General features: G+C 43.1%; 1 protein-coding gene across 1 annotated transcript; it reads left to right on the top strand.

Moving 5' to 3' along the window:
- Positions 1 to 5,702: 5,702 nt before the first annotated feature.
- On the top strand, positions 5,703 to 15,700 carry HNRNPU (heterogeneous nuclear ribonucleoprotein U). Its single transcript, XM_045860597.1, has 14 exons — positions 5,703 to 6,565; positions 7,471 to 7,582; positions 7,667 to 7,740; positions 9,726 to 9,865; positions 10,411 to 10,510; positions 11,114 to 11,226; positions 11,747 to 12,010; positions 12,298 to 12,417; positions 12,828 to 12,956; positions 13,050 to 13,218; positions 13,459 to 13,713; positions 13,885 to 14,069; positions 14,325 to 14,396; positions 14,856 to 15,700. The coding sequence occupies exons 1-14, from the start codon at positions 5,938 to 5,940 to the stop codon at positions 14,907 to 14,909; spliced, it is 2,415 nt and encodes an 804-aa protein (XP_045716553.1). The 5' UTR covers positions 5,703 to 5,937; the 3' UTR covers positions 14,910 to 15,700.
- Positions 15,701 to 16,460: the final 760 nt, after the last annotated feature.

Below are 16,460 nucleotides of genomic sequence, written 5' to 3'. Positions count from 1 at the left end.
TGTCACAGCTTCTACTTGATTTTTGGAGCACTGTCTGTTAAAATGAAGAATCATTCAGTGTGCATCAGGGTTGTGGCACACGTCACATGATTTTAGAGGGTCTTTTTCATTACTGAGCACCTTGTTGCCCACACACCGCTGCTGTCTCGGAGAGTGGTGATGAACGACACTGCACGGGCTCTGGAAGTGTCAAGTCTGCCTCGCCCCCTGCTCTCGAGGAACTTAGACGAGCTCCGAGGGCGCGTGTGGAAGGAGAGAGCTTAGGAGGCTGTGATCACCTCCAACTCATGCTTGTGCAGGATGGTCTAAATATTCTCTTAATGCTTTTCTATCAGGGTCTGTGACGCTGGCCAGGCACTGGTAACATGTAATAATGTAGACTTCATAAACTACTCATGGCTCAACCTGCCTTTGGGTAAGATAAGTTTTGGTAAATACCATCAGTCTTCACCTGGTAAATATTTCAGTTATCAGAAAAGCCCTGCCCTGGCTGGTGAGACTCAGTGGACTGAGTGCTGGCCTGCTAACCGGAAGGTCGCTGGTTCCATTCCCAGTCACAGAACATGCCTGGGTTGCAGGCCAGGTCCCCAGTTGGGGGCGTGTGAGAGGCAACTGATTGATGTATCCCTCACACGTTAATGTTTCTCTCCCTCTCTTTCTCCCTCCCTTACCCTCTCTCTAAAAATGAATAGATAAAGTCTTAAAGAAAAATAAAAAGCCCTGATATCATATTATTAACCACGATTCTAGTTTCCCTGAAACTTTCTAATGGGTACATCTTATTCTACAGAAGTTACATAATTTCTATGAAGACGGAGAATCATAACATCAAAGATAAGATGATTCAAATAGAAACCATTGACTTCAAAACTTTTAGCCCATTGTGACACCAAATTTTCATGTAAGTTGGGAGCATTTTGTACCATTTAAAATTCAAAAAGCACGGCACACTGTTCAAATTTCATGTCTACTAATTAATTGTACAATGCTTTGAGACTCTAATGCAAAGTTTTAAATATAACAAGTAAAATCTAAATATGAATAATGATGCCTTAACATTTTAACAGTACTCCCCCCTCCACGCCCCCTCATTTACACCTTGGAGTCAGCAAAAAAGAAATTCACAGAAGGTTGCCAGTGAAGGGACCCTACAAACTGGATCTGCTCTGCTGCACTTATTGATGCGGACACTGTCATCCAGACAGGGCGCTCGATTCCCCAAACGTCACACTCAAGAGGACTCAAGAGGACAGCCCCAGGCCTAGGATTAAAAATCTGGACTCTCCTGTGTAGATGTCACATCCACTCTTTCCCAGACTGGCATCTTACCGCAAACAACTCACTGATAACTTACAAAATAGGTCATGATCATTCCCTAAATAAGCTATTAATAACAGAATCATCGATTTCCTTAAATTCATGAACTTGCTTAGGGTATCTAATGAAGACTACTATTTATTGAACTCCTCCTGGGTATCCAGCACTGCACTCTGGGTTTCTGTCCACTACCTGCCTGAATGTTCCCAACAACCTCATGAGGCAGGTTTTATCTATATATCATTTTATATGTGTGTCAACTCAGGCATAGAGCGATAAGTAGCTTGTGCAAGATCACGCAGCTTCTGTGCAGTGGAGCTGGGACTGCAAAGCGGGTCTGACTTTTAAACTTGCATTTTTGATCTGTACTTGATACATCCTCCCTTCCAACTGGGGCTTTCCTGGTTGTCTGTTTGAAAAGGTACTTTTAATGCACAATCATTTGGAGGTATCTGTACCTCTCACATCTTTGTAAGAAGTTTCAAAAGTGTATCTCAGCATATTTTTTGCTTCTTTCGTTAATTTCTATTGGGCTTGTTTGTATTACATTAAAAAATTAGAGGTAAATGGAATAGTATCTTGAGTCCTCTGAATTTAGCATTCCTATCAGTTCATGCCACTTCATGGCTGCTAAGCTTTCAATGCCCCCCTTCTCACAGAAGCAAAGCTAAAGTCCCTACAAAACCACCTGCAAGGTGGCTGGCAATCTGTACCTCCCCTCCTTTTGCTTGACTCTCTGCTCTCACTTCCCATCTTTCCCGTCAGAAATCTATATTTACCAGGTATTTTGCTCAAATGTTACCTTTTTCCTTAGACTTCCCTGACCACCCCATTTATAGCTGAAAACCCACTCCCCATTTCAGGACACCCTCCCTCTCCCCTGATTCCTATTTCCCTGAAGTACTTGTTACCAATTCTTTTCGTTGTTGACTAACTCCCCCTAAGAGAGTGCAGGCTTCATTGCATATCTCATTGCTGCAGTCCTAGTAGATCACTGCCTGTCTTTTTTTTTTTTTAAGATTTTATTTATTTATTTTTAGAGAGGGAAGGGAGGGAGAAAGAGAGAGAGAGAGAAACATCAATGTGCGGTTGCTGGGGGCCATGGCCTGCAACCCAGGCATGTGCCCTGACTGGGAATTGAACCTGCGATGCTTTGGTTTGCAGCCCACGCTCAATCCACTGAGCTATGCCATCCAGGGCACCACTGCCTGTCTTTAGGAAGGGGCTCAAGAAATACTGGCTGGGCTGTGTGACAAAGAATAGCCCCTAGGTAGTGCCTTTGCTTCAACCTCCAAGTGTAAGGCATGTATTCTGAGCACTCTCACTCGGTAATGGCCTCTCATAGATCTGTTACCCACAGGTAATTCCTTTTTGCTACTGAAAATTCATTTATGTCCTCTTTCACTCTGTATTCTTGGTAGTCTCTAGGAGTTCAAAAAGGGGAAATTTACAGTTCCTTAAAAGCCCGTTGGCGATTTAGAAGAAGTGATCTATACTCTTACTGGTCTCTGTAAAAGATCAACGTGGCAGCATTGGAAGCATAAGAAGCAAAAAAAAAAAAAAAAAAGTACAATTGTCATTAAATGTACTTTCTAGCGGTGAAATATTAAAATGGCAGATTTCACCCACTGGCGAAAAGAACAAACAGCAAGGCAGTGGCTCTTTGAGTATTTACACAAACTGTTTTTCTTTCAAATGCCTAGGCAGGCCTGGAGCGAGGCGGGAGCCCTGGGGTGGGAGGGAGGGTCTCAAGGCCCCAGGGGCTGTCAAGTGAGCAGACTGAGTTCCCCAGGCTTTGCTGAACTCCACAACCCGCAAAGCTCTTGGAGACAAAACCAAGGAACTTTCTTTCTTTTTTTTTTTTTTAATTTTTAGGGAGGGAAGGGAGGAAGGGAGAGAGAGAGAGAGAAAAACATCAATGTGCGGTTGCTGGGTGTTACGGCCTGCAATGTACCCTGAATGACCCAGGCATGTACCCTGGCTGGGAATCGAACCTGGGACACTTTGGTTCCCAGCCCGCGCTAGGAACTTTCTTTATTTTGGGTGTTTTATTACAACTGGTTTAACCTACCAAGAACAATTTTAAATATCGTATTTTTTTCAAACCGTAAGACGCACCTAGGTTTTAGAGGAGGAAAATAGGAAAAAAAAATGAAGCAAAAAATGTGGTAAAATAGTTAATAACATAAATAACACAATATTTCACCAACGTGAATGTAAACAGAACTCCACAGCAGCATTAACAATCATTATGCCTCCCAAATTGGGGGGGGGGGGGGAGGGAGGTGCGTCTTATAGTCTGAAATATGGTAGGGTTTTTTTTTTTACATGTATACGCTTTATGTTTTCATGGTTCTGTTTTTTTTTCCAGTTAAATGGAAAGTTTTAAATATCACTAAATATTTAAAAATGTATGTAGTATTTAAGAACATAAAATTTAAAGGACCATCAAAACTATACTTAACTCTCATTCATTAAGGGGCTAATTACCCATTTTGTGAACATGTTAAGCCCCCTGTAGCTCTCTTCCCATTTTTGAACAAGGGAAAAAGGGCTTGAAAAATTCCAATTCTAGTTTGTGACTTGTTTATAAGCTCCAGGACATTATAACCAAAGGCTAAAATGAGTTTTTGACCCTACGTGAAATTTCCTATTTTGGGTGCTATACCATCCACCTCCATTAACTTGAACTGAGAATACTAGTACTGTGCACAGTCCATTAATTTCAATTGAAATCATTTCATCTTTATACATGCCTGTATGGTAACATATATGATTGTCAAAAGCTATCAAAAAGAAACTTAGAAATGTATACACACACACACACATTAGTTAAATCATACTAGCCTATGGGAGTAATTTTACATGTGCATATTTCCAAATTTCAAATTAATATTGGGGCAGCCCTGGCTGATGTGGCTCAGTGGATTGAGTGCTGGCCTGCAAACCAAAGGGTAACTGGTTTGATTCCCAGTCAGGGCACATGCCTGGGTTGTAGGCCAGGTCCCCAGTAAGGGGTGCGCCAGAGGCATCCACACGTTGATGTTTCTCTCCCTCTCTTTCTCCCTCCCTTCCCCTCTCCCTAAAAATAAATAAAATCTTTTTAAAAAATTAATATTGGGGCAGCATTATTGTGCCAGTTAAGCACCAGTGTACCCAGTATAATTGACCTCCTTGGAGATAGTGGAACACAGGCGGGTTCTCTCAGTTTTAAGATGTTCACCTCTATCACAGATCTAAATTCTGGCACCCCTATCTAAAATCTCAAGAACATAACACACCTTAGTAAAGAAAAAAAATAAACTTCTAAGACACCAAAACAAATAAAACCCCAAACAGGTTTCTACAGTGAGTCTATTTTTTGTTTTTACAAAATCACAGCCCTTTATTTTTCATGAGCTTTTACTAGAATTTCAGCATGATGTGGTCAAGAATACTCCTACACGAGTTGCTTTTATTAGAATTTCAGCATGATGTGGTCAAGAATACTCCTACACGAGTAGGAATAGAATCAAAGGGTATGGTTTAGCTGGTCTCATCCGTGTTAGCTACTGCGGCTTCTTCATATCTGGATGGCCAGCCAAGGTCCTAAATTGGACAGTGCGTGTGTTAAGAGTAGGTCTGTCTTTTTGGTAGATGGAGAAAACCCAGAAAGGCAATTATGAGGCTTTCATTTCTTTAGCTGTTAGTACCACTACAAGGCAGCTGCCATGACAAGGCCCAAGAAGAAGGCTTTGCAGAGTGGTTAGGGGATCGCACTCCTAAGGCAAGGCTGTACCTCCCAAGCCCCGCAGCAGGGGTTGTGGGAGAGACAAAAGAAAGGCTCTGCCCTCGCCCTTCCCCAATTTAAAATCTAACTGGCAAGCAGGACTTAGAAAAATCAAACCGAATATTAATTATAAGAAATTGACCTGCGTGTAGTAATTGTCCAAGTTGTATTGTACAAATCAAAACCGAAATAAAATTTTAATGACGAATTTAAAAACAAATAGCTGGATGGAGCAAATCTAAGATGGAAGGCGGAGGATTCCAGCTGAAATTGACAACTTGAGGACTGAGAGCATTTGGATAATAGAAGCCTTGGGACGGCAAAAGCAAAGAGCAAAACGAGTATTGCCGCTAAAAAAACTAGAGAGGCCAATACATGTTACAGGGAGTCGGTTTGAGTGAAAAGACTTTTCCTCCATTTCCTCAATCCCAATTGGAAGCGCACAGCGCGGCCCGCGCCGCGCTCCCCGCCCGGAGTGGGGGGTGGGGGCGGAGAGGTAAGTACGGTAAGGGGCGGGGGCAGAGCGCGGGCGCGCTCCGGCTTCCCTACTGCGCAGAGCTCGCGTCACGCAAGGGGCGGGGCGACTATATTACGTGCGCGGCACCGCCTCTGCGAGAGGACGTTGCGTGCTCGCTCGCGCCAGGCGAGTGTCCGCGTCTCCCTCGCGAACTCCGTGAAAGGAATTGGCGCCGTTCGACACCAGGCGGGTCCGCTCTGCAGCAGGAACCCTCCTCCACCCGCAGCCGCAGCCGCCGCCCGGGCCGAAAAGCAGTCGCAGCAGCCGCGGCCAGTGGCCGAGTGAGCGGAGCCGAGTTTGAGCAAGCGCCTAGCGGTGAACCGAGGCCCTCACCATGAGTTCCTCGCCTGTTAATGTAAAAAAGCTGAAGGTGTCGGAGCTGAAAGAGGAGCTGAAGAAGCGGCGCCTTTCCGACAAGGGCCTCAAGGCCGACCTCATGGAGCGTCTCCAGGCCGCGCTGGACAACGAGGAGGCCGGCCGGCCTGCCATGGAGCCCGGGAACGGCAGCCTAGACCTGGGCGGGGATTCCGCCGGGCGCTCGGGAGCAGGCCTCGAGCAGGAGGCCGCGACTGGCGGCGACGAAGAGGAGGAGGAGGAAGAGGAGGAGGAAGGGATCGCCGCCCTGGATGGCGACCAGATGGAGCTAGGGGAGGAGAACGGGGCCGCGGGGGCGGCCGACTCGGGCCCGATGGAAGAGGAGGAGGCCGCCTCGGAAGACGAGAACGGCGACGACCAGGGTTTCCAGGAGGGGGAGGATGAGCTCGGAGAAGAGGAGGAAGGCGCGGGCGACGAGAACGGGCACGGGGAACAGCAGGCTCAACCGCCGGCGACGCCGCAGCAACAGCCCCAACAGCAGCGCGGGGCCGCCAAGGAGGCCGCGGGGAAGAGCAGCGGCCCCACTTCGCTGCTCGCGGTGACGGTGGCGCCACCCGGGGCCAGCCAGGGCCAGCAGCAGTCGGGAGGTAAGAAGAAGGTGGAAGGTGGCGGAGGCGGCGGTCGCCCCGGGGCTCCGGCGGCGGGTGAGTGCTGCGTTGTACCGTTGCGCGCGGCGGGAGGCCTGCGCGGGTGGAGCCGTGCCCTAGGCCTGCCGGAGCCCCGAGGGGGAGGGAGTCCCGGGCGGGGGCCGCGGCGAGGGGGCGTTGGAGGAGGGGCGCGGGGAATCCCGGATTAGCCGTGAGGCCTGGGGATCGGTGTGTGTGTGTGTGTGACCGTGGTGGCAGCGCCTCCATTATGTGTCTCGAGAGCCAGGGGGAGCTGCAGCTGCCGCTGGAGGGGAGGAGTCGGGGGCGGGGGGGGTGCCCCGTCGGCCCGCGGTGGCGCCGCCGCGCAGCGTGCGCGCGTTGCGGGCACATGTCTCGGGGGGGAGGGGAGAGGCCCGAGGGCCCGGGCGGGCGCGCTTTGGCGGCCCTGGGCCGCGGTATTGTGCGAGGAGCTTAGGGGCTCGGTGTGACGTCACTTCCGGCGGGAGGGGCCGGCGGGGGGAGAACGGGGCGGAAAATAAGTACAATGCGGCCTTCGGGAGCGCGGGCCCCGATGGGGGAGGGGAGGGCTGGGCGCGCGGGCCGAGCGCGTTCCCTCCCCCTTCCCTGAACTCTTTGGGCTACACGTGGGCTCTGCCTGTGCGGCGCTATTTTTCACTGGGTTTCTCGAATCTTCGAACAGGGTGGCAATATTTGTAATGTCTGTAGACTGCGTCACTAACTCCAGTCCGATTTCAAGCTGATTGTTTTTTGAATTCGCATTTGATTGGTCGTTGAAAACGCTTAGGAAAAGGAACAGGGAAATGTTGAGCTTTTTTGAGCCTCAAAAGGGTTATTTTTGTTGTGCTGTGGCTTTGCCTCTTACACAGGGGTGTTGTGTGTTGTAGGAGACGGCAAAACAGAGCAGAAAGGCGGAGATAAAAAGAGAGGTGTTAAACGACCTCGGGAAGACCATGGCCGTGGATATTTTGAGTACATTGAAGAGAACAAGTATAGCAGGTAGATGGTGCTTACCGAGTCTTGTCGCCCATTCTTTATTCTTTGGTGGGGAAAGCTGAATCAGGAGACAATATTGTCTTTCAGAGCCAAGTCTCCTCAGCCACCTGTTGAAGAAGAAGATGAGCACTTCGATGACACAGTGGTTTGTCTTGACACTTGTAAGTGAAGCTGCTTCTTCCCCTTCATCCCCCATTTCAAATGTGGGTTTCGTTCCTGAGCGTTAGGAAACTTTTGTAGTACCTTGAACTTAAATGCTGAAAACGTAGCAAGGAAACTAAAGCAGTTTTTAAAGGCAGGAAGATGATGGCTTGTATTCAGATTCCGGTACCTTAATATTTAGTATAGCATCAGTTGTATTGATAATTTTACAGGTTCTAGCAACTTGGTAATATTTGTATTTGACTTGAAAGTTCTTTGTAGGAATGTAAAATTAATGCCGATTTTTGACTACCTAACTAATTGAAACTTGTAAGGCTACTTAAGACTTATCCTATAGGCTTCTAAGATGAAGTAACTGCATTCTTTGTGGAATTATGTTAAGTGAGCTATTTGGGTTAAATACTTAATGATTTCCCCATTAGCACACAAGTGTATTCCCTATTCTAAAAGATTGTAATATTACTTTCTCAATAACTGCTCTTTTGTTCTCAATTCCAGTTCAGTAGCTGCTGCTTTAACATAAGTTGATTTCTTCCAAAGACCTGGGGCAGCAGCAGTGGGCTATCACTGGGCCACTAGCTTTCTTCACCAGCGAATGGTATCAATGGCAGCGCTGTAAATACTGCTACTTTACCCAGTTGGGTTGCAATTGAGTATGAGGAAGTATTGCAAACCTCTAAACGGGCGTCAGTTGTAGTTTTTATTTACAGAAAGATTAGTTGATTTAGTATTTGATTGGAATGCACAGTTCTTTCAGTGATGGAACAAGGTGTAGCAGCAATTGCTTGAGAACTGAGAGGTCAGGCACCTGCCCTGTGTAGAACCTGGGGAGTTGAAATTCAGATTCTGGTGATTTCAAATACAAATGGTTACCTAGGTATGTAAAAGTGGTCATGTAAAACTCTTCGTTATTGACTGCCCTTTTCAGGTAGTTGAGATAGTGGAGTCTTTCAAAAGAAAAATGTGTGGAAAATTAGGCAGTTGATTCAAAAGTTTTGTTAAATTCAGTTTCTTAAGTATAAACTGTAGGTGTTGGCAAGATACTGAAGCAGTGATTCAAGGTAACGCTACTGTTATGGACAGACAGGCTTGTAGCTCGTCACCTAGGGATATTAATTTGTTAAGTGCAGTCAGTACTGGGTTCAAATACGATATTGAATTGAAAGTTCTATTCCATGATGGTCAGGAATTTTAAGAGCAAAGCTATTATAAGAGTTCCAAACTGTAGATTTAAATTTTCCTCATCCAAAAAAACCTGTAAGAAAACAGCTTTCTAACTTTTTAGTTTCCCTCAAAAATGCATGCTATGAGCCACTGACCCAAACATAGCTAGGTGAAGACGTTTTGGATTTGGATAATCCCGGAATCCGGTAATCCCCCTTGTGAGTAACAGCCCCCCTGGGGAAAGGAGACCTAAAGTGCTGGAACGGCAGCAGCGTTAGACAACCAGACTTGGGTTTTATAGATTGAGGCTGCCTCCTTCACAAGTTTTTAGAAAAGAACTTAGAGTCTAGAGCCCCTGGTGTTCTAAGATGAGAAAGTACAGGGTGGGCAGCTCGTACTCGTTTTAGACACTCTTTGGCCATGGCCTCCCTTCAGTGTTGTTGTGGCACTGGTAAGTTCTGCCTGGCTCGGGCATGCTCCACTTTGATTTCCTGCTGTCCTCTACTGCCTGCCTCTAAGTCAAGGTAAAGAGCAGAGCAGGTATGTATTAATGTCACATTGTCTTGATTATTTTATACACTTAAAATACACATTAAACCTTGGTGTTTCTTAGTTGTATAGGTAGTTTACACTTGATAATTTGGCAAGAATGACTTGGTGGGAGTGGGGCTTAAAAGTGAAAATTGAAAACAGCATGGAAAGTGTACTATGCAGCACTTAGAAATACATGCAGAGATTTAATAATCAAGTTTTGTCTGCATAGCAGATGTATTTATACTTACTGTCAAAAGAAATAATATGGTATTTGATATAATTACAGATAATTGTGATCTACATTTTAAAATATCAAGAGATCGCCTCAGTGCTTCTTCCCTTACTATGGAGAGTTTTGCTTTTCTTTGGGCTGGAGGAAGGGCTTCTTACGGTGTGTCAAAAGGCAAAGTCTGTTTTGAAATGAAGGTAAATACAATTTTGTAGGGCTTTTTTATTTTTTTAAAGAACCTTTGCGAGTTTCCATTTGCCTGACACTTAAGGTGTCGGTGGAACCTTTTATTTTTGGAAGTCTCTGTATTAGAAGAGGGGCTTAGAAACCTTTTCCTAACAGTTAAACGTGTTTGTTACATCAGAATTTGGGGTATATGGCCTGCTTTTTAATTAAGAGTGCTCTTGTTTAAAATCAGAGACTTGAAAAAAACCTACCAAAGATTTAAAAATAGGCCCTTGATTTTGTTCCGTAGGAAAAAAAGTTAAATAAATGTTACAATTGGTTTTAGGTAAAGTATGGAGAATATGTAATTTTTAAACATTAACTGTTCCTTTAAATGTGAGTCAACCAAGTACTTAAACCTTTTCATGTTATAAACCCTTATATTTAAGTTCTTGAGTGGGTGTCTTTTTGTATTGGTAGCCAGAGAAGAGTTAGCCTGTGGCACAAGTGAAGTAAGCCTGGCTTTAAGGATTTATCTGTAGGTCTACAGTTTAACCATTTATGATTTGACTTCCAGGTTACAGAGAAGATCCCAGTAAGGCATTTATATACAAAAGATATTGACATACATGAAGTTCGGATTGGCTGGTCTCTAACCACAAGTGGAATGTTACTTGGTAAAGTTGCCATTTGGGGTCTGATTTCAGTAGAGTAGAATGCATTCCAAATATTGTGCTTGCTTTTGTCCAATTCTGTTAATATTTTAAATGAGATTAATAACATTGGCATGTAGTAGGCATGGGCTAAATTTTAGGTTTTATTTTGTGTGGTGATTTTTTTTTTTTTTTTTTTTTTTAAAGAGAGGGGAAGGGAAGGAGAAAGGGAGAAATACCAATGTGTGGTTGCCTCTCACGCACCCCCCTATTGGGGACCTGGCCCACAACCCAGCCATGTGCCCTGACTGGCAATCAAGCCGGCAACCCTTTGGTTTGTAGGCCTGCATCCAATCCACCAAGTCACACCAGCCAGGGCAGTTTTTGTTCTTTTATGGTTGTTTCATGTCCGGTGGGTTAAGATAGAATGTTACCCATATTATGCAGTTTGTCAACTAGTTATATAACCCACCTCGCTCTCGTTGGTTGTGTATCTAGTTACAAGTCAGTGTAAGTGAAAAAGTATTAAATATACACTTCTTTTAAACGTTACATCTTGAATATTAAAATGTGGGTCATTGGACTGTTCTGAAAAATCAGCTTCATGGTAGTTAATTATTTTCTTAGGTGAAGAAGAATTTTCTTACGGGTATTCTCTAAAGGGAATAAAAACATGCAACTGTGAGACTGAAGATTATGGAGAGAAGTTTGATGAAAATGATGTGATTACATGTTTTGCTGTAAGTTATAGCTAAACATTTACGTATAAAGGGCAAGATACATGCTAGAAATTACTTTTTTAAAAAGGATTTTATTTATTTTTAGAGATGGGGGAAGGGAGAGAGGGAGACAATCAGTGTGTGGTTGCCCCTCACACGCCTCCTGCTGGGGACTTGGCCTGTGACCCAGGCATGTCCCCTCACTGCAGTCGAGCCAGTGACCCTTTGGTCACTCAGTGCACTGAGCCACACCAGCCAGGGCTCTTTTTAAAGCTGTATCAGTTATCAGCATTCACTACTAACTCATTCTGACTAATCTACGGGACATCTAGTTGACCTGGAAATCTAGTCTTGCTTTCTAAGACCATGTTGTTTTTGCTTCTGGAGACAGGTGTTTCACTGTTTTTAATCATCAGAAACCTCTTAATATTTAATCTAAATGTGTTTTCCACAGGATAAGCTTCAGTCCTAGTCTGAATTTTGAGGGTTTTTACAAGTCTTAAAACTATTATCCCCCCCCCCCCGCCCCCCAAATTAACAGAACTTTGAAAGTGATGAAGTAGAACTCTCCTATGCAAAGAATGGACAAGAGCTCGGTGTTGCCTTCAAAATCAGTAAGGAAGTTCTTGCTGGACGGCCGCTCTTCCCACATGTTCTCTGCCACAACTGTGCTGTGGAATTCAATTTTGGTCAGAAGGAAAAGCCATATTTTCCAATACCCGAGGACTACACTTTCATCCAGAATGTTCCCTTGGAGGACCGTGTTAGAGGTCCAAAGGGGCCCGAAGAGAAGAAAGATTGTGAAGTAAGTGATCCCCCCCGCCGAGCATTTGAGCATTGCTTTTGCTGGGGCGCAGATGACATTTGGAAGAGCTGGGTGATTGGTCTGTTCCATTGACTTTATGCCATTCCTGTTGCTCTCAGTAATTTTTCTCTTAGAAGCTATCTCCTCCCTTAATGTGGAGTGTCACAATTTTCCCAAACACAAATTACTTTGTTACAGTGCTGTGAAAATTCAGATATTTAGGTTGTTTTTGTTTATTAAAATATTTCTTTAATTACTAGGTGAAATAACATTGCTTTGCATTGCAGGTGGTTATGATGATTGGCTTGCCAGGAGCTGGAAAAACTACCTGGGTTACTAAACATGCAGCAGAAAATCCCGGTAAATACAACATTCTTGGAACAAACACCATAATGGATAAAATGATGGTAAGTAGAATGTTTGAGAGGATATAATCTAAGCATTTAAAAAAGACTTTAGGTGTTCTCAGTAGTTCCTTTGCCTGTTGCCCTTATCCAGTTTGATAGTATTTTAGAGATAGGAGTTGGGACAAAGTGAAATTGGTTACTTAAGTGTGGGTTCTTTATCTGTAAAGTAAACTGCTTTCCAAATGCTTGGCTTCTTCATCTTTCCTAAAGAATTTTGTAAATTTTTTTCATCTGGCAGCTACAAAGATGGAATAGCGAGGGGTCTTAGTACATGATAGGGACCCCTTTTTTTAATAGTGGGAAAAGGCAATGTTTCAAGTGTCCGTTTTCTATATGTAGAGATTTAAGCTGATACTAAATTTAGCTTGAGATTCACAAGTTCAAAGGACATTTTCAACTTTTAAAAATAGGTGGCAGGCTTTAAGAAGCAAATGGCAGATACTGGAAAACTGAACACACTGTTGCAGAGAGCACCTCAGTGTCTTGGAAAGTTTATTGAGATTGCTGCCCGTAAGAAGCGAAATTTCATTCTGGATCAGGTAAGCTGGAAACTGGAAGTTGAAAGAAAATAACTAAAAATTGGGTTTGGTGTAGAATTAATAAATAAACTTAACTTTTTTTTTTTTTTTAAGACAAACGTGTCTGCTGCTGCCCAGAGGAGAAAAATGTGCCTGTTCGTAGGCTTCCAACGAAAGGCTGTCGTAGTCTGCCCGAAGGATGAAGACTATAAGCAGCGAACGCAGAAGAAAGCAGAAGTTGAGGGGAAAGACCTACCAGAACACGCAGTTCTCAAAATGAAAGGCATGACATTTAGTTCCATTACTACGTTACATCTCTTCATGTGGCTTAATATCTGTAAACTTACTTCAACATTTCTTGCTAATAACACTGTTTCAGGAGTTACGGTAATAACTCTTTGTAAATGACTGTGTTTGGCTTATTTCTACCTTTATGGAAATATTTAGTAAACTAGGAATAGGTACTCGTCGTGTGTTGAAAAACTTAAAGGTAGGTTTAAGGAGTATGATTTATTCCTTGCAGGAAACTTCACACTGCCAGAGGTAGCTGAGTGCTTTGATGAGATAACCTACGTCGAGCTTCAGAGGGAGGAAGCCCAAAAACTTCTGAAGCAGTATAAGGAAGAGAGCAAGAAGGCTCTTCACCCAGAAAAGAAACAGAACACTGGCTCAAAGAAGAGCAATAAAAACAAGAGTGGCAAGAACCAGTTTAACAGAGGTGGCGGCCATAGAGGACGTGGTGGATTCAATATGCGTGGTGGAAATTTCAGAGGAGGAGGCAAGTTAATTTTGAGTATTCTGTTGATTTGGTTCAAGATTGAAGCAAGGGAAAACCTTCAAACATGTATTTTTCCCTGAGAATAAAAGAAGGGTCCAGGAAAACCCGAAGTCATACGTGTAAAGGAGGTACATACAACACCCTATAAACTAAACTGTCTCTTGTTTTCAGCTCCTGGGAATCGTGGTGGATATAACAGGGGCAACATGCCACAGAGAGGTGGTGGCGGAGGTGGAAGTGGCGGAATTGGCTATCCGTATCCTCGTGGCCCTGTTTTTAGCAGCCGAGGTGGTTATTCAAACAGAGGGGGGAACTACAACAGAGGTGGAATGCCCAACAGAGGAAACTACAACCAGGTAATGATGTGTGATCCCTGCAGGCACTGATCCTGTTCGTCTGTTGTATAAACCAGTCTGAAAGAACCCATGTCGCGTACAGAGCCTCAGTAAGAATCGTGGGCACACAGGGTGAATGCACTGACACAGGAAGCACTAGTGGTGGTAGTGAAATGGATCCACTTAGGTTTGACTTTTAGGCACATTAGCAGCTATCCCTTTCTGTGTTGTGCTTGGAGTTCTTATAATAATATTTTTCTTTCTTTTACATTTTAGAACTTCAGAGGACGAGGAAACAATCGTGGCTATAAAAATCAATCTCAGGGCTACAACCAGTGGCAGCAGGGTGTAAGTAATTTCTTACGTGGTTATGTACATTAAATTCTATATTGAGTTCATAGGAATCATTCTTCAAAAAGATGTTATCCAGGGATTGAAGTGTTTCGGGGCAAAGTGTGAACTGTGTTGCAGTAGTAGCCATAATCTTTTGAAGACAAAATAGGTTGGAGTTTGCTGTAACTTAATATTTTTTTAATGAAGTAATATTATTTAATACATATGGTTTTTTTACTGCTAGCGTTAATTGTATAAACTAACCAAGTCCTGATGTGTTTCCTTTCGTAATGTGTTTATTATTGATAATGGGGTATTAATACTAACTGAATGTGGTTTGATAGAAATCAGAAGTATGACAGGTATAAATTTGTTTCCAGCAGTTACTCTGAATTAAATTCATTGTCATTTCCTAAAAGCAGTTTGAGTGGCTTATTGATGTTTTTTCTTTAAAAAAAAAATTTTCTCTTACAGCAATTCTGGGGTCAGAAGCCATGGAGTCAGCATTATCACCAAGGATATTATTGAATACCCAAATAAAACGAACTGATACATATTTCTCCAAAACCTTCACAAGAAGTCGACTGTTTTCTTTAGTAGGCTAACTTTTTAAACATTCCACAAGAGGAAGTGCCTGCGGGTTCCTTTTTTAGAAGCTTTGTGGGTTGATTTTTTTTTTCTTTTCTTTTTTGTACATTTTTAATTGCAGTTTTAAAGTGAATCGTAAGAGAACCTCAGCATTGTGCACGATAAGAGAATGTGTCAGTATTTCAGGGTTCTACATTTTATCTGTAAAATGTGACTTTTTTTTTTATCACAACAAAAGTAAAATGTTGCTTTGTACCTGGTGTCTTTTATTAAGAATTTACTCCCCCCATTTCTCACAGAGAGAACAGTCGGGAGTCATTGTCACAGTATAATAGAAATGTTAGCAGCCAGATTCATGTCAGGATCACGTGGTCCTCATGAATTGCCTAAGACTCTGTACTGCTCATAGTACACTCCATCCTCTCTGTAGTTTGCTGAGTAGTGGAGGGGGTATGCTAAATAGTAGTTTCTGACAATACCTGGGAAGGCTTTTTCTTTTTTAAATAACAACGGAATTGGCACAATTGAATGAAGATAAAAGTTGGAACCGAGATAGAGAAGATGGAGTGTATGTAGAAGGGCTGTTAAAAATGTAAAACTTGGTTGTATTATTTGTGGAGGCTCAAACTTGTGAAGGTTAAATACCATAATTTTTCCATTTGTTCTGCATTTTGATTCTGAAAAGAAAGCTGGCTTTGCCCATTTCTTATTAAAAAAAAACTTGTTGTAAATCCAGTTGTCTAATGGGATCTATATGAAGTTAGCTATGTCTGTATGCCCTTCTCCCACAAAATACTGTATAACTAGTGTGCTTGTAGTAGTAAACTCCACCATCTTTGTAAGCTAATGCAATTGTGAGTCACCCATTTATATCTTAATTTTTAATCATGTCAGTTCCTGAATGGGTATCTCCTTAGCCTGCTGATTTCTTTTTCTTTCTAAAGAAAGTGGGTGGAGAAATTAATTTAGACGTTTGTTTGCAATAAAAAGAATTCATTTTACTCTCGTTTTGGGATTCTCGCCATCAAGGTTCAAAATCCCTTTTTAAAACTCCCAAGAGGAGAAAATTTAAGTGTGTGCTTTCTGGACAGCTGCTTATTTACTCTGTACTTGGAACATTTAGGTTTTAAAAACTTAAATGTATACTGGCAATTGATCTTAATTATGAAGTAAAGTTGAATTCTTCCCTTCCCCTCCCCTGCTGATGACTTAACATTTAAGGAGGGGAAAAGGTAATGGCTGGGAGAAGTTAACACTCAGTTTATCATGTTTGCAAAATGCTACTGGCTGTCCTCAACTGATATCTTATATACATATATAATACATGAGACTCTGGGAACAGATGCTTTTAGAAGCCATCAGGCAAGCCAGTCGTTGATTTCACTGCTACACAACACTGCTAACTTAACTGTAGCTATGTGATTACATTAGATCCCCTAACTGTAATTTTATTGGGTTTGCACAGAACACTTAATCTTCTAAAAGGACCCT

The sequence above is a fragment of the Phyllostomus hastatus genome, unplaced genomic scaffold (assembly GCF_019186645.2).
Source record: "Phyllostomus hastatus isolate PE091 unplaced genomic scaffold, TTU_PhHast_1.1 phas_contig_148, whole genome shotgun sequence".
NCBI lineage: Eukaryota > Metazoa > Chordata > Mammalia > Chiroptera > Phyllostomidae > Phyllostomus > Phyllostomus hastatus.
This window is presented reverse-complemented; position numbering and strand designations above follow the sequence as displayed.